Source organism: Pelophylax lessonae, assembly GCF_965119305.1.
Source record: "Pelophylax lessonae genome assembly, chromosome: 3".
Lineage (NCBI taxonomy): Eukaryota > Metazoa > Chordata > Amphibia > Anura > Ranidae > Pelophylax > Pelophylax lessonae.
In genome coordinates, this window is record NC_138770.1 from 56,696,398 (window position 1) to 56,715,562 (window position 19,165).

Sequence of the window (19,165 nt, forward strand, 5' to 3'; positions counted from 1 at the left end):
TGAAGAATCAACAAGTGAGACACAATCATGAAGTGGAACAAAATTTATTGGATATTTCAAACTTTGTTAACAAATAAAAAACTGAAAAATTGGGGGTGCAAAATTATTCAGCCCCTTTACTTTCAGTGCAGCAAACTCTCTCCAGAAGTTCAAGTGAGGATCTCTGAATGATCCAATGTTGACCCAAATGACTAATGATGATAAATAGAATCCACCTGTGTGTAATCAAGTCTCCGTATAAATGCACCTGCACTGTGATAGTCTCAGAGGTCCGTTTAAAGCGCAGAGAGCATCATGAAGAACAAGGAACACACCAGGCAGGTCCGAGATACTGTTGTGGAGAAGTTTAAAGCCGGATTTGGATACAAAAAGATTTCCCAAGCTTTAAACATCCCAAGGAGCACTGTGCAAGCGATTATATTGAAATGGAAGGAGTATCAGACCACTGCAAATCTACGAAGACCTGGCCGTCCCTCTAAACTTTCAGCTCATACAAGGAGAAGACTGATCAGAGATGCAGCCAAGAGGCCCATGATCACTCTGGATGAACTGCAGAGATCTACAGCTGAGGTGGGAGACTCTGTCCATAGGACAACAATCAGTCGTATACTGCACAAATCTTGCCTTTATGGAAGAGTGGCAAGAAGAAAGCCATTTCTTAAAGATATCCATAAAAAGTGTTGTTTAAAGTTTGCCACAAGCCACCTGGGAGACACCAAACATGTGGAAGAAGGTGCTCTGGTCAGATGAAACCAAAATCAAACTTTTTGGCAAAAATGCAAAACTTTATGTTTGGCGTAAAAGCAACACAGCTTATCACCCTGAACACACCATCCCCACTGTCAAACATGGTGGTGGCAGCATCATGGTTTGGGTCTGCTTTTCTTCAGCAGGGACAGGGAAGATGGTTAAAATTGATGGGAAGATGGATGGAGCCAAATACAGGACCATTCTGGAAGAAAACCTGATGGAGTCTGCAAAAGACCTGAGACCGGGACGGAGATTTGTCTTCCAACAAGACAATGATCCAAAACATAAAGCAAAATCTACAATGGAATGGTTCACAAATAAACATATCCAGGTGTTAGAATGGCCAAGTCAAAGTCCAGACCTGAATCCAATCGAGAATCTGTGGAAAGAACTGAAAACTGCTGTTCACAAACGCTCTCCATCCAACCTCACTGAGCTTGAGCTGTTTTGCAAGGAGGAATGGGCAAAAATTTCAGTCTCTCGATGTGCAAAACTGATAGAGACATACCCCAAGCGACTTACAGCTGTAATCGCAGCAAAAGGTGGCGCTACAAAGTATTAACTTAAGGGGGCTGAATAATTTTGCACGCCCAATTTTTCAGTTTTTTATTTGTTAACAAAGTTTGAAATATCCAATAAATTTCGTTCCACTTCATGATTGTGTCCCACTTGTTGTTGATTCTTCACAAAAAAATTACAGTTTTATATCTTTATGTTTGAAGCCTGAAATGTGGCAAAAGGTTGCAAAGTTCAAGGGGGCCAAATACTTTCGCAAGGCACTGTATATGAAAGTGGCAGGCCGGGGACAGTCAGGCTGGGGAGGAAAGAATGGATGATGCTGGATGTTCTCCATTCGGAAACAATGGCAGGTTTTAGGACCCTAAAACTTTAAGCTACGACTTTACACATTCTGACCATCAATCTGACCCAGTAGGGGATGGGCGATTCAACAAGACTACTAGTGGCATGAACAGAAATATATGATCCAACGTCATAGGTTGAAGTTACACCCTTGTAAATCCCAGTCTTTCTCAACCTTTTTAACACTGAGGGACCCTTGAAAGAACTTTCCAGTCTTGGGGAACCCTTGCTAAAAATGACTATATCTACATCTCCTGATACATTAGTGTGATGGTCAGTGAGAAGAATGATCCTTCATTGGTGGTCAATGAGAAGAATGTCCCTTACATTGGTGATCAGTGGGAAGAATGTCCCTTACATTGGTGGTCAGTGGGAAGAATGTCCCTTACATTGGTGATCAGTGGGAAGAATGTCCCTTACATTGGTGGTCAGTGGGAAGAATGCTCCTTACATTGATGGTCAGTGGGAAGAATGTCCCTTACATTGGTGGTCAGTGGGAAGAATGTCCCTTACATTGGTGGTCAGTGGGAAGAATGTCCCTTACATTGGTGGTCAGTGGGAAGAATGTCCCTTACATCGGAAGTCATTGGGAAGAATGTCCCTTACATTGGTGATCAGTGGGAAGAATGTTCCTTACATTGGTGGTCAGTGGGAAGAATGTCCCTTACATTGGTGATCAATGGGAAGAATGTCCCTTACATTGGTGGTCAGTGGGAAGAATGTCCCTTACATTGGTGGTCAGTGGGAAGAATGTCCCTTACATTGGTGGTCAGTGGGAAGAATGTCCCTTACATTGGAGGTCAGTGGGAAGAATGTCCCTTACATTGGTGATCAGTGGGAAGAATGTTCCTTACATTGGTGGTCAGTGGGAAGAATGCTCCTTACATTGGTGATCAGTGGGAAGAATGTCCCTTACATTGGTGGTCATTGGGAAGAATGTTCCTTACATTGGTGATCAGTGGGAAGAATGTTCCTTACATTGGTGGTCAGTGGGAAGAATGCTCCTTCCATTGGTGATCAGTGGGAAGAATGTTCCTTACATTGGTGGTCATTGGGAAGAATGCTCCTCACACTTGAGGTCATTGGGAAGAATGCTCCTCACACTTGAGGTCATTGGGAAGAATTGCCCCCTTACAGATAGTTAAAACGATCAATGGAGTCTGTATGAACTTATCTGAGAGCCAAAAATTTCTCATCATTCAAGGAACCCCTAGCAACCTCTGGAGGAACCCTAGAGTTCCATGGAACCTTGGTTGGAAAACCCTAATCAACACTCTCACACATTCAGTCTCCAGGTGGTCTTTGGGTACTTACTCTTCCTGTGTGCTTTGGGTCACGCGGTTCAGAGGCGTCAAGCTGTCAGACCAGGGTATTTGGTCAGCAATTCCAGACTGTCCGAATTGGTCCGTCATTCCCAGGTCTTGGTCCGGGAGGCCTATGGTGGAAGGATACATGGTTACCAACAGTCACCAAGCAGAATACCAAAAAGGCAATTCTGCATGCTTCCTTAAGAGTAATATAGAGGATATCATTACACACCCACTTCTTCTAAAAATGCCAGTTGCCTGGCTGTCATGTTAACCTCCCGGCTTCGATATTTAGTCGCTGACCTTCTATAAGTGAGCAGATAAGGACTTCTGACTCTTTGCCTATTTTCCTGATCTGTACACTTTTTTGGGGTCAGTAACGCAAAGTATTGAAATCCGGGAGCTGGCATGAAGTCTGTGGACACCTATCACTCCTACTATCATGACAACATTATATGGATCTACCTTCAAACAATACAGTTCTGATGTTTCCAGTGAAGGGTACTGGTAATGTTACAACATACAGAGACATTTTAGACAATAATGTCCTTTCAACCTTCGGGTAACAGTTTGGGGAGGACCATTTTCTGTTCTTTTAGCTCCCAAAACACATGGTTTGACCAGCTTGGTGCGGAGGAAGTTGGGTGGCCTGCACAGAGCTGTGACCTCAACTCTACTTAACACATTTGGATTGAAATGCTGATTGTGAGCCATCTCATCCAACATCAATACCTGGCTTCAACCCTACTGAGCACCTTTGGGATGAACTATAACACAAATTGTGAACCAGGTCTTCTCAACCAACTTCTGTACCCAAACTCCTCCCCACTGAACACCCTTGAGATGAATTGGAATGGTAAATGTGAACCAGGTCTTCTCATCCACCATCAGCACCTGGCTTCAACCCTACAGAACACCTGTACTGAATACACCTTTTGTAGGAACTAGAATGCCATTTGTGATCCAGGCTTTCTCATTCAATATCAGTGCATGACTTTAACTTCATTGGATTGATTACGGCCACACACACCTACACAGGTTGAACAGGATGGACTATTGTCTTTATTCAACCTCACCTACTATGTAACTATGTAACTATGAACACCTTTGAGATTAACTAGAAGTTAACTGTGGGCCAGGTCTTCTCTTCGAACATCAGTGCCTAAACTCAACTCTACTGAACACCTTTGGGATGAATTGGAATGGCAATGTGAACCAGGTCTCCTCATCCAAAATCAGTACCTGACCTCAACCCTACTGTACACCTTTGAGATAAACTAGAACACCATTTGTGATCCAGGCCTTCTCATCCAACATCAGCGCCTGACTGTAACTTCATTGAACACCTTTGAGATTAACTAGAAGCCAACTGTGAGCCAGGTCGTCTCATCCAAAATCAGTGCCTAAACTCAACCCTACTGAACACCTTTAAGATGAATTGGAATGCTGGTTGTGAGCCAGGTCTTCCAATCCAACGTCAGTACCTGACCTCAACCTTACTGAACACAAGTGGGATGAACTAGAATGCCAATTGTGACCCAGGTCTTCTCAACATCAGTACCTGAACTCAACCCTACGTTACACATTTGGGATGAATTGAAATTCCAATTGTGAGCCAGGGCTTCTCATCCAACATCAGTACCTGATCTCAAGCCTAATGAACACCTTTGGGATGAATCATAACACCAATTGTGAGTCAGGTCTTCTCCAATATCAGTAATTGACCTCAGCTCTACTGAACACCTTTGGGATGAATTAGAATGCCAACTGTGACCCAGGTCTTCCCATCCAATATGAGGGCCCTAAACTCAACCCTACTGAATACCTTTGAAATGAATTAGAATGCTGGTTGTGAGTCAGGTCTTCTCATTAAACATCAGTACCTGACCCCAACCCTACTGAACACCAATGGGATGAACTAGAATGCCAATTGTGACCCCAATTTTCTCTTCCAACATCCATACGTGATCCCAACCCTATAGAACACCTTTGGGATGACTTAGAATGCCAAGTGCAACCCAGATCTTCTCATTCAACATGAGCGAACATCAGTACCTAAGACCAACCCTACAGAACACCAATGGGATGAACTAGAATGCCAATTGTGACCCCAATTTTCTCTTCCAACATTCATACGTGATCCCAACCCTGTAGAACACCTTTGGGATGACTTGGAATGCCAAGTGCCACCCAGATCTTCTCATCCAACATGAGCGAACATCAGTACCTAATCCCAACCCTACAGAACACCAATGGGATGAACTAGAATGCCAATTGTGACCCCGATTTTCTCTTCCAACATCCATACGTGATCCCAACCCTGTAGAACACCTTTGGGATGAATTGGAATGCCAAGTGCACCCAGATCCTCTCATCCAACATGGGTACTTGAGCTCATAAATGGGCACAGATTCCCACAGACACCCTCTACAATCTTGTGGAAAGCCTTCTTAGAAGAGTGGAGTTTTAGACGCAAAGGGGGGGGGGGGGAGAGCAACTCCATGTTAATGGCCATGGTTTTGTAATTGGATGTCCAACAAGCTCATATACTGTAAGTTTGATGATCAGGAGTCCACAAACAAAAGGCTCCAATGGGCATGTAAAAATCTTTGAAGTAATGTATGATAAATCACAGGTTCTCATTTCGGTCTCGAAACTTCATGAACATGGAGGACAAGCACAGGGAAACCTGGTTACTGTGTTCAGTCAGTAGACATACAGCCAGTCACTAAAATCTCATATTGGGTTTAACACGGCAATCTCATTTCCAAAGCCACTTTAAAACCACTTTAAGATCAGGTCTTTTTCTAACAAGTAAAAATTAGTATTTTTTTTCTAGGAAATTACTTAGAACCCCCAACATATAATTATTATTTTTTTTTTTTAGCAGAGACCCTAGAGAATAAAATGGCGGTCATTGCAATATTTTATGTCATGCTGTATTTGTGAAGCGGTCTTTTAAACACAATTTGTTGGTAAAAAATACACATTAATGAATTAAAAAAAAAAAAAAAAAAACAGTAACGTTAGTCCAATTTTTTTTTATAATGTAAAAGATGATGTGGCGCCGAGTGTATAGATACCTAACATGTCACACTTTAAAATTGCGCACGCTCGTGGAATGGCGACAAACTAGGGTGTTTAAGAATCCCCACACGCTTCAAAAATGTTTACAGGTTATCGGTTTAAAGTTACATAGGAGGTCCTGCATTAGAATTATTGCTCTCGCACTAACAATCGCGGCGATACCTCGCATGTGTCGTTTGAACACCGTTTACATATGTGACTACGTATACATTCACTTCTGCACACGAGCACGGAGGGATGGGGCGCTTTACATTTTTTCAAATTATTTCATGTCACACTGTATTTGTGCAGCAGTCTTTTAAATGCAATTTTATTGGGAAAAAATATACTTTAACCACTTAAGCCCCGGAAGATTTTACCCCCTTCCCGACCAGGGGGTATTTTGCAATTCGGCACTGCGTGACTTGAACGGATAATTGCGCGGTCATGCGACGCTGCACCCAAATTAAATTGACGTCCTTTTTTTTCCCACAAACAGAGCTTTCTTTTGGTGGTATTTGATCACCTGTGCGATTTTTTGATCATGCGCTATAAACAAAAAAAGAGCGTAAATTTTGCAAAAATAACAATATTTTTCACATTTTTTTTATATGAAATTCCCCAAAAAAATGTAAAAATCTAAGATTTTTTAACATTTTGGGCCAATTTGTTTTCTTCTACATATGTTTAGTAAAAAAAAAAATCTCAATAAGCGTATTTTGATTGGTTTGCGCAAAAGTTATTGCGTTTACTAAGGGAAAGATTTTTGTCATTTTTATTGTTTTTTTTTTAACGAGTAATGGCGGCGATCTGCGATTTTGTTTGCGGGACTGCGACATTGCGGCAGACAGATCGGACCCTTGACTGAGATTTTTGACACTTTTGGGGGTACCAGTGACATTACTACAGTAATCAGTGCTATAAATATGCACTGTTACTGTAAAAATGACACTGGCAGGGAAGGGGTTAACTTTATTGGAGAAGGAGGGGTTAAGTGTGTCCCTAGGGGCGTGCTTCTAACTGTTATGGGATGTGGCTGTTTGTGTAACTACAGAGATATGCGATCCTACATAGCAGGACTGTATGATCTCTGCACTTACACAAGGGAGAATGACAGGTGGCTTTGTTTAGCCACCTGCCTTTCTCCCTCTCCAGCGGGAGATCGCGAGTGGCCGGCGGACATTGGGTCCGCTGGTCACACGCGCGGGGAACACAGTGAGCGAGCGGGGGTTGGAGCGCCTCCGGCGGCGCGCGCTCGCCCCCTATTGGCTCGCAGGCTAGTGACGTACCCATACGCCACTTTGCCTGCACGGGGCTGGCCGCCGCAGTATATGTACTTGCGCCGGTCGGCAAGTGGTTAATGAATAAAAAAAAAAAAAAACAGTAAAGTTAGCTCAATTTTTTTTGTAAAATGTTAAAGATGTTAAGCCGAGTAAATAGACACCAAACATATCACGCTTTAAAATTGCGCACACCGGTGGAATGGCGACAAACTACGGTTCTTAAAAATCTCCACACACTTTAACATTTTTTACAGGTTACCATTTTAAATTTACAGAGGAGGTCCTGTGCTAGAATTATTGCTCTCGCTCTAACAATCACGGCGATACCTCACATGTGTCGCTTGAGCACCGTTTAGATTTGCGGGTGCGGCTTATGTATGCGTTCACACCTGCGCACGAGGGCTTTACATTCATTTTATTATTATTTATTTTACTTTTTGTTTTTTATTTTCACACTGTTCCTTTATTTATTTATTTATTTTGTTTTTTGTATCACTTTTATTCCTATTACAAGGAATTTAAACATCCCTTGTAAAATAAATAAGGATGACAGGTCCTCTTTATTGAGAGATCTGGTGTTATAAAGACCTCAGATCTCTCATTTATCCAATAATCTTTAAACAAAAGAAACAAAAATCTGACACCTAAAAATACTTTTTTGGCGTAAAAAAAAATCATGTCTTTAAGCCCGAAAACTGGAAGTGACATCGGAGGTCCTCCAAGGGCATAGAGCCGAGTGGGGGCTATCTTGCCCTTGTTCTAAAATTTTGTTCGGACCAATGAAAATTCCGGACCTCGTCACTTCCGGCTGGTGCGAGCCCCGGTACGCATGCGCACAAGACATTTTCAAGGTCTGATGAAATTCTAAGACTTAGCGAACAGCTGATTGAGAGGAGGAGGGGCTGAGATGGGACGCACACACCGCCGTGGGAAAATTGCTGTCACGGGCGAACCAAAGGTGCTGGAGACCCCAAAATTGTATCGCAGTTGGGGTCTCAGGGATGAAAGGGCGCGGAGCAGTGACCCCGAGAACCGGGCCTCGGGGTCACTGCTCCGCGCCCTTTCATCCCAGAGACCCCACATTTTTATCAGCTGTAGGGGAGCGTCTTGGCTACCTGCGATACAATTTTGGGGTCTCCAGCACCTTTGGTTCGCCCGTGACAGCAATTTTCCCACGGCGGTGTGTGCGTCCCACCTCAGCCCCTCCTCCTCTCAATCAGCTGTTCGCTAATGGCGCTTTTCCACTGCATGGAACCGAACGGTTCGGCTCGCTTTTGTGCTTTTCCGCTGCTGGTACCGCATGGTACGGTGTAGGAACGGTTCGGTACGGTACGGCGGCGCTTTTCCACTGCATGGAACCGAACGGTACGACTCTCAAAAACAGTACCACCTCGATTGTGGTTCCAAGAGGTACCATACCCGGTACCATATCCCACAATCCTTTGCATGCAGTCACTACTAGCCCCTGATTGGTCAGAGAATCGTTGTTATCCCAGCCACTTAACTTTAGTACTACTTTAGTGGAAAAGCAAACCATACCGTACCGTACCGAACCGTTCCAACACCGTACCATGCGGTACCAGCAGTGGAAAAGCAAACCGGGACAAGCAGGGCCAAGCAGGGCCGAGTAGAGCCGAGCCGGTACTTGCAGTGGAAAAGTGCCATTAGTCTTAGAATTTCATCGGACCTTGAAAATGTCTTGTGCGCATGCGCACCGGGGCTCGCACCAGCCGGAAGTGACAAGTCCGGAATTTTCATGGGTCCGACAAAATTTTAGAACACCCTCACTCAATTTCTTGCCTAGCCATTGGCCACATTGGATCGTTTCTGGGCCTACTGATGGCTCCGGTAAGCTCAGAAATGACCAGGAAGCAGCGGGAGGAGGGGGAGGGGGTTCACCTCTCCCGCCGCCTATAAAAGTGTTCTCGCTGAGAGTCCTTGTCTCCCAATTGTGCTCCTGCGTTGTCACCCTTTCACAAGGGCTTCTGATGGAGACTATAAGTGGCCATTTCAACACACATTGCACAGGCATTGTCCACCGTTGTCACCATCAGGAAACCCACCATGGGAAATGCCATGCAGCCATCGCTGAAGTGCATGGAGACAGAAATGTCTGCAAAGAGGCTGGGGGGGAGATACAAAAAAAAAAACTGCGATTGTTTATGATATGCAGTGCTCTGTCTAACTAAATGGCATTCCTTAGGGTTTACATTTACTTGAACCCCTCCATGTTTCCATTGCTCATGAAGCCTGGGTACAGGCTGGAGGAGCTGCATTCTGGAGTACATCAGACATCCTCTTTACCTGCAGCTATAGATTTAAAGCTGCGGGATGCTTCGCTTTTCATCACCCGCTGGGAGGACAGTAACATGCGCATACGCACTTCAGTCACATATCAGATTTTCTGCTCGGTCCTCCATTTGCACACCGTGTTCATATATTGAGCTTAGATGAAAGCTGGTGGCTACTCTGTGTTTGGGCGCTTACCACGCAGATTACAATTATAAACCCCCATAATACGCCAGAGCTTGGCCTGCACACATCCGAGTGACACAATTAGCTGCGGAGGACTACGGCAGATTTGTGAGGACCTCAGAGTAAAGGAAACCTTCGCTGCCCTCCTGAGTAGGGGGTCAAACTGTGCCAAGTCACTCTCCTGGTCTTACATCAAACTGGAGAAGCACAAAAACCCATTGCATGGTGAGGATTTGGGTGTAGTAGGGTCTAGTCTGTCCTTGGACAAAAAGGGGTTTGGTGACTGTTGTCACTCACGTGATCGCGCCTAGGACTGTGAAGTGTCAAAGATTGATAAATTAATAAAATTAATAAATCTAGTTCTGAAAGGATTAAATTCAAAGAATTGAGCTGCTAGTCAAAAAACAACAATGTATTTGTGAAACAAAAGGAGACAGCGCTCAATATAATCTGTGCAATTTAATATATAAACCACCACAGTACTAATAAATTATGGGTCGCCCCAAGAGACAAATATAAATATAAAGTGACTGTGCAACTATAAATGAGTCCAAATCTAAAATAAAGTCCTTAAACTTGAAAGTGCACATGCACTGTGCAGCAAACCAACCAAGGTGATTGCGGTGATAAGTGTTCAGAAAAAATTCTCCATGCAAAATAAGGGAAGAAAGAGGAATCCACCACCAGAAGCCATAAAGAAATAGAGGAGCTGATCCCTGATGACGTCATACGCTGGATGACGAAATGCGTCGGGTCCCGTGCTACGCCCTACGTCACTTCCAGTTCCTTGGAACGCAGCCGGAACGCTGTTCCATGATAACCTGAATGGCTACATTTTTATTAAAATATGGTACATACATACTATACCATGAAGCTCCTCTCTTTATGGCTTGATCGAATATTGCCTGAGTGAAGCATCTAGTGGAACCCACCGGCCCTTCTTACACAGTGGAGACACTCCCGAGTCTATCAGGAGAGTGGGGAGACGAGAGTCTGGTTGAATACCGGGACATTCTTGAAAGCTACCACTTACCTATGCTAGACCCCAAGGGGTCATCTGGTAAATGAGTGGGGCATCTGGTGGTGGATTCCTCTTTCTTCCCCTATTTTGCATGGAGGATGCAATTTTTTCTGAACACTTAGCACCGCCCTCTCAGGCCTTGCCTGGAGAGGATCTTGTGTGGAAGCTCCTTGCTTCCCAGGCTGCTGTCTAGCTAGGGTGTAACTCAAGGGAGATCCAATATTTGCTTCCTAGGCTTCACCAGGAGAGGATGTAGTTAGGGTTGCCACCTCATCCCTTTAAAACAGAACACATATTAATTACACAGGTTCTGTGGCTGATTAAGGTGGTAATTAAACTCACTTGGAGCCTTCTCTGCATTAAATTAGCCTCAGAACCTGTGTAATTAATTTGTGTTCTGTTTTAAAGGGATGAGGTGGCAACTCTAGATGTAGTGGTGGAAGGTCCTTGACTCCCAGAATTACTACATGCAAGTGCCGTTGTCTGGGGTGTTCTGTGGTTCTGTAAACATACCGGGATCTGTCTGAAAGGTGGTGGTCCCCGACATGGCTACCCGACTCTGCTCCGGAGTAAGTCCAGACCGAGGACTGGTATCATTAGGTGCGGGAAATGGGTTCAAGTCCATGTGCACGGGATCCAATGGATCACAGAATCCAAATGGTGACTGACCTGCGTCAATGCCATTAAAGTCTGTGAACAAAAAAAAAAAAAAAAAACACGTGGCCATCATTAATGATGTCAATAGAGATGCCAAGATATCAAATTATGCACACATTGTTCCTCTGTGTCTGGTCAATGGGTATAAGGAGACGTAAAATCACCAGCACTTCAGGTGTACATTGGGCACATTTACTATATTGTGAAAACGATGATGGCTAAGTCAGAAATAGCTAACTTTTCAGGGCCGCACAGGGTCCTTTTCTCAATCTTTCATCACTATGTCACCTGGAGGAAGCCCACTATGTCGCCTTGAGGACTGACCCATGTTAGACCCCAAAATATTGGCTTCTATCTGCTGCTGTCACTACAAGAACCCACTAATATTGTGGTTGCACGAGGTAAGCTCTCACTATGGACGTTTTATGGTCAATGTGTACTTCAACCCCCTTCCTGATAATATTTTCCAGAGAGAAATAAGGAGGCTGCCAATGCTGACCTTCCTCTAAAATGCTGGTTGCCTGGCTTAGTTTAAACAGGTTTTTCTCTTGGCAATATGGGTTAAAGAGAGTATCGCAGATGCTGCTTGCTTTGCGGCTCCCTTTGTCTGATTGGAAGCGTGTAACCTGACAATAAGTGGTAAATCTGACACATGCAACATATTTCACATTAATATACAGCATATGAAAAAGAAATGGTAATATACCAAAAAGAACTGCGCAAGTGGGGGTTTGTACACAAATTATTAGTGTGCCAAACCTTCTAATAATCGTGAATACAAAATTAAAATATATATATATAAATAAATAAATAAATATATATAAATATGTGAATATATAATATGTGGGAATGCCTTCCGCACTGCAAGCAGCAAACAAGCAACGTGTTAAATTGATAAATGTGAAAAAATGGGGGTATATATTGCGCTCAACAACAATATTCACAAAAAGTGCTTGGGTGCATATAAATAGATAAAAACTTATATGAAAACAGTCCAACAGTGCTTAATAACATCAGTAGCAAAATAGAGAGCCACAACAATAGATAAAAGCACAACCCAGGATAAATGCATAAATAGATAAATAAGTAAAAGTCCTTTTAGTGCTTAAAAAATCAAAGTGAATATGTAGTTAATCGCAGCAATGTTTAAAAGCATAGACTTGATAGAAGTGATGTGAAACCTTCACCTCCACACCTTCACCTAGTGTTCTTAATAAATACTCCTTACCAGAAGGATATGACCCCTTGATTATAGGGGGTCACAATAAGCATTGGTATCCACAATGAATCCGGGCCATCCACATATCTTTCCTCTCTCCAGTAAAGATGTATGGCCGGGTATTGGTGGAACTCCGATTTAGAGGACTACATATCGTACAAACAGCCCGCCTTCAATTGCAATCAAAATCTTGGTTGGTTTAGTAGATAGAATGCCGCTCCACGCTTGCGTTCCGCCAACTCGGAAGTCTACGGTCTCACGCTCCCGACGCACGTTTCGTCAGGCCGTGCTGACGTCATCAGTGGATCAAATATTCAGTATATATTATAAAGAAACAAGAAATTCTGTTTGAAATACAACATTTTTGTAATGGACATGATTTTAGAAAAGTAGGAGTCAGCCTGGGTTGGTTCTGTAAATTAAACAAATTCATGGATATATATTATATGGCCACCAGTTTGTTTGACAGCTGATCATTAAACCTATATAAGATTTCTGGAAACCATATTCAAAAACTATGACCATTAATATAGGGTTGTTCTTCCTTTGTGGCTAAAACCACTTCTACTCTTCTGGGAAGACTATCCACAAGATTTTGGAGGGTGCCTGAAGGAATTTGTGTCGATTTGTGAGGTCAGGTACTGATACTGGACGGGAAGACCTGGATGGGAATTCCAGTTCATCCAATAGGTGTGCAGAACGGTTGACGGTCGAAGCTTTGTGCAGGGCACTTGAGTTCCTCCACCCTGAACTGGTGAAACCATGTTTATATGGGGCTGGATTTCTACATAGGGGCAAAGTCATGCTGGAACAGAAAAGGGTCTATGCTAAATTGTTACAACAAGGTTGGAAGTAGACAATTGTCTACATTGCCTGTGGGAATTTATGCCCATTTAGCCAAAAGGGCATCATAACATCAGGTACTGATGGTAAATGAGGAAACCAGGCTCGGAATAAGGGCTGAGGTCAGATCTCTTGAGTTCCTTGACACCAAACTGGTCAAACCATGTCTTTATGGAGCTGGCCTTGTACACAGGAGCACAGTCATGCTGGAACAGAAAAGAGCCTTCCCCAAATTGTTACAACAAGGTTGGAAGGACACAATTGTCTACAGTTCTTGTGGGAATTTGTGCCCATTCAGCCAAAAGAGCATTGTGAGCAGGTACGGATGCTGAATGAGAAGACCTGACTGGGAATAGGGTTTAAGGTCAAGTTTCTTGAGTTCCTCCACACCAATCTGGTCAAACCATGTCCTCATGGAGTTGGGACACAGTCTGGAAGCACATAATTATCTACAATGTCTTTGTATGATGTAGTAGAACCTTTTACTGGACCTGAACCTCATCATTTGGAGGGGATCCTCAAACGTTTGTTCTTATAGTGGCTGTGTTAGTTTTCTCCAAAATTTGGCTATAAGGAAACTAGAACTAGTTGAGAAACTATTTTTAAAAAACAAGAAAATACATGCTTACAGTTCTATCCATAAAGCATAGGTCCCACAGCTTATTTTTGTTTCACTATAACAAGAAGGAAGTGGCTGGGGCCATGATATGTATGGGGCACGTACCTTCATCGAGTCAGGTCACGTACCTTCATCAAGTCAGGTCATGTTGCATCTACCCAGGGGTACCATTTGACTAGTTCTATAGCTAAACAAGACTAGCTAGCTTACAATACAATATAAAAAGTCTATAACTTTCTGTTGTATTGCTTTGTAATTATTTCAAAGCTCAGGTTGGTTGTTTCCATTATACATGACCCCCATCATTTCAGCTTGGGACTCATGTTGAGGTTCCCTTTGTATTTGCAGACTGGTGGTTGTTTTTATGTGTCTATAGCTTTTAATCTGTGTTTGTGTGCTATTTTCATTAATATATACTTCTTGCTACTTGGATACCAAATGCATTACTCATGGTGTTATTTTCAGTGGTGCAGAAATTTCCTTTAGGGGAAATTTGAAATTGGTATATTCTCCACCATATTTGTGTCGGTTAAAACAGCATGGTGGCAGCACTGACTAACTTGGCCCTTGCATACATGCAAATGGTTCTTAATTTGCCAGGACAGTCCCACATCTTAACCATCTGGCCAGCAGGGGTGTAGATAAGTGGGGGGATAGGGGGGTCCAAACCCCCCAGAGCATCCATGTTGCTGCAGTGACTGCTGACAGTTGCTGTGCACCAGAAGCACTGCAGCTGCTGCTTCTGCTACCTGGTTCTCTTTAGCGCCTCCTTGCTTCTGGTCACATGAAACACTTGAGTCACCAGTCCACTCTTAAATGCCTGGTCTGGTGAGTGGATTTCATGGGGAAGGGGAGGCATGGCTATACTGGTGGGAAATCTGTACTGGTGTTGGGGACATCTGAATTAGGGACAGCTTCACTGGGGGGGGGGGGGGGAGCTGTACTGTGGGGAGCTATATTGAGGGGGACTGTACTGGGGGAGATCTTTACTGGGGGGGGGGGATCTTTACTTGGGGGAAGGAACTGTATTGGAGGGATTGGAATCTGTACTAGGGGAGATCTGTACTAGGAAGGAACTGTACTGGGGGGACAGAATCTTTACAGGTGGGGGGGAATCTGTACTGGAGGGGAAGGAGATCTGTACTGGGGGGAGCTATACTGAGGGGGGACTGGGGGGAGATCTTTACTTGGGGGGGACTGTATTGGGGCATGGGAGTCTGTATTGAGGGAGAACTGTATTAGGAAGAAGCTGTACTAGGGGGAAAGCTTTACAGTATGGGGGTGGGAACTGTACTGAGGGCAGCTATATTGAGAGGGGACTGAGGGGGGACTGGGGGGAGATCTTTACTGGGGACGACGACTGTATTGGGGGGAGGGGAATCTGTATTGTGGGAGAATTGTAGTAGGAAGAAGCAGTACTAGAGAGAAAGGAACTGTACTGGGGGGACAGACTCTTTACGGGAGGGGGGGGGGATCTGTACTGGAGGAGGGGAAGGAGATCTGTACTAGGGGGAGATCTCTTTACTGGGGGGGGGGACTGTATTGGGGGATGGGAATCTGTATTGTGGGAAAATTGTACTAGGAAGAAGCTGTACTAGAGGGAAAGCTTTACAGGATGGGGGGGGGGGGATCTGTACTGGGGGAAGGAGATCTATACTGGGGAGAGCTATATTGAGAGGGAACTGCACTGGGGGGGGGATCTTTATGGGGAAAACTCTTTTGGGGAGATTTATACTAAGAGGGAGCTGTATTGGAAGGAAACCTTTATTGGGGTAATCTTAACTGGGGGAAAGGGAATTTTTACTAGTGGAAAGGGGGAGACTTATACTGGGGGGATTTGACTCAGGCAGAGAGGACATTTTTTGCTGTACTCTACTGACCTGTGCACAACGCACTCCTGACCTTTGCACTCTGTGTGTTGAACCCTCCTGAACCTTGCACTCTGTTAGATTCCTGCTTGTGGCACCGTAGATAAATAATATAAATAATATTATTACGAGTACTGTGCCATATGTGAATTGAATAGACTGAAGTTTTAAGCCCCACACAGTTTTTTTGCCACACCCTCAATTCATTGTGACATGCTGCGCATGCATGCCTAATAATTTTCACTCTAGGTGCCCTGGACTGCCCTAGACTGATTCCCGCTCCCCCTCAAAAAAAAAATATATCTGCGGCCCTGCTGACCAATGATGCTGTGTCCTGGGCCATGTTCACGCATTAGCTTTATTTGAAATACTGCACATACACCAAAACACAGAAAGGCACTAATTGCAGGGATTGGGTCACTGAGTGGGTGGTCCCTGCTAATTTAGAGGCGGGGTCAGCAAATAGATCACTGCTTTCCAAAGAGACCGTTCTCTGCCACATGTTGACAGATGACAAGCTTTGCTACTCAGGCTGTGGCTGTTACCTAAAAAAAAAAACAACTAGCTGGTCAGAAAGTCCAAAGCTTATTTGAAATAAGACAACCATCATAACAGCGCCAGGAGCCGACATGGGCTCCAGACAGGCCGAGATTGCCCTTGATGCGAAAAATTCAGTTTTATGCAAAGCAATGCAGAATTCACCTGGGGATTTTTCTAAAACTCGCCGAGTTCTGCACTTTACAGAAATACGCAAGCTTGCTAGTAATTTAGCTGACAAATGATAAAAAAAAGAGAGTGTGATCTTGATGAACAAACTAGTGCAAATAAGGAAAGAAACTACGTGTAATTAGGAGGAAAAGACAAAAAAAATAAAAAACTTGAAGCAACCTGCCCCGATTTAAAGTGAATCAAACCTTATCAATGAAAATCCAATATTAATATATAAATGAGCTTTCAGAAGTCATTTTCAATCATTTTTTAAATCTGCAGATTTCCTTAAAATAACATCAAGGAATCCAGTGAGGCCTGTAGGAGAGAATGGACGAAAGGGCTGCATGACTGCGGGAGGAACAGGGGAAGAGGGTCAAGGAAGGGTGAGCTAGGTCAGTGTAGTGGGAAGGGGAGCAGGCCTTACCTGACTGGAGGTAGAGGCTGGATGGGAAGGGTCCAAATGTGAGGGGGTCTGTGGAGGCAGGTCAATCTAGTCAATCCAAGGAAGTTCAGGTGAAGAGGTGACTTCCCTCCCTCCCGCCCTTGGGCTAGCGGTTATTGAAGTGCATGGGTGGTGGTAATGTTTTTTTTTTTACGGTGTCAGGGACGTTGAGAGTCGGTTCACACTATGGCGACACGACTTCGGGGGCGACTAGTGAATTTGCAGTGCACCGCGACTTCGGCACGACTTGCACGGACTTCACATAATGCAAGTCAATGCAAGTCGCAGCAGTGGTGGGTCAGGAGGTCTTTGGGGGATCAGTGAGTAATTAAAATGTTAAAAAAATTGTGGGGCCCATCTAAGGTATGGTGCTTTCACTTTGTTAGTGGTGGTCCTCCCAGGATCTAGGTCCCCTGGGAGGGAAAAATGGAAGTATGTTTGGTGTTGCAACGCCTTCGAGCCAGTTGGGGCGCGGCTGAGGATATGGACGATTCCAGTTAATATCGTGCCTAACCACATCCAAAGACCCCTTCTTATTAAGCTTTGTTAGAATTACGTATATTGTTGAATTTGCACTTATTGGTATGTTTTATTGTTATGTTATTTATTCTTTGGTGAATAAAAGTGGCTGTTGTATTAAACCCATGTCACGCAGTCCGTGTCGTTATTCTGTAGTCTTAAGGACCCAGGTTGATGAATCCTTAAGTCATGTCCTGAAGGCACTTCATGTTATCAGGTGACAACTGTCCCCCAACTATACTACTGCATTGTCATTCAGTTACATGCACCCCCAGGTGGTGACCTCAAGCAGTTGTACTGGCAGTGAAAAAGAGAGGCCCAAAGCAAAAATAGGCAAAGGGCAGGCATGGCTGGGCTAGCAGGGTAGTTCAGCAGTCAGTGGGTCAATGGTAGTAGTGGCAGTATTTAGATTAAAGGGTTAAGGCATTTATTGGAGGAGGTAATGCTAGAGAGGGGCAATGACCGTGTGTAGAGGTGAGGCTGTGGAGTCTGAAGAGCACTTTGAGGCAAACGGACGAGAAAGAAGCTTCCCACCCTCCTGCCCTGTGGATGTTGTACTTGTGGGTGATTTTAGTGGTTTGGTGGTTGGGGTCCTTGGACGTGTCCAAATTTTTGCTGTGTAATATCAAAGTAAGGACCCGTCAATGGTATGGCATCCTATGGTTAAACCCAGTTAATGGTGGTTTGATGGGAATTGGTGGAAATGGAGGTGTCAGCGGGAAAATTGGTATTGTCCTCGAGCCATGTTCTGCAGCTGAGGACCTTCAAGTGGTTCCACAGATACAAATTTTGTGTTGGTTTGGTAGTGCCTCCAAGGATCGGCAACCTGAAGTCTTTATTGCTATTGTTCTATATTTCTGTTCTAAGAAATGTTGATATGTTGTTTAATGTTAATAAATGGCTACTGTGGCCCATTTTTACTCCAAAAAGTCTTGGTCGGGTCGTATCATTTTAGTGTTAGTTTACTTTTTTCCATTGATAAAGGACAGGGGCAGACTGGCAACTTTCAGCCCAGGGGGCAAGTACAAACCAAAGGCCCATGGTGCAGCGAATCGGCCCCACTCCAACTCGCCCTCTTCCTGCCCTCCTCATGACCCTCATTCCAGGCTGAAGCTCCATTCCCGGTACTCTCTACTCACCGGCAGAATCCTGGTTCCCGACCTGGCCAGCGGGAGGCAGTTGGGGGGAGCTGGGACAGCTTGTTTGGGGCTGGCCGGGGGGGAGGAGAGTCTCCAGTGGGGCAATAAATTGGGCTCTGCGCAGACACAGTGTACACCATTCCATGCTGGGTCCTACCCTCGGTCCTTGTCTTCAACCTGCACTCAGTAGGTCAGCGGCAGGGACTTTTTACCTCTCTTCACCAGGAATCCCTTAGGCATGTCTGTAGCAGAGGCGGTGCAGCCTTTTTATGGGGCATCAAAGCGGCTCATTTACCCCCTTCCTGCCCAGGCCAATTTTCAGAATTTTCAATGCAGCTCTGTCACATTTTGAATGACAATTGCGCGGTCATGCAACACTGTACCC

General features: G+C 44.4%; 1 protein-coding gene across 5 annotated transcripts in view; it reads right to left on the minus strand.

Moving 5' to 3' along the window:
- Positions 1 to 19,165, minus strand: part of NCOA1 (nuclear receptor coactivator 1) — a 755,746-nt gene that overhangs the window by 32,930 nt on the left and 703,651 nt on the right. For 4 of the 5 annotated variants that reach the window (XM_082251137.1, XM_082251139.1, XM_082251136.1 and 1 more), the window contains 2 exons: positions 11,277 to 11,453; positions 2,926 to 3,046 (listed from right to left, as the gene is read on the minus strand). In XM_082251137.1, the coding sequence (XP_082107263.1) occupies positions 2,926 to 3,046; positions 11,277 to 11,453 (298 nt within the window). The remainder of the gene's footprint in view (positions 1 to 2,925; positions 3,047 to 11,276; positions 11,454 to 19,165) is intronic. The other variant, XM_082251140.1, reaches the window with a different exon arrangement.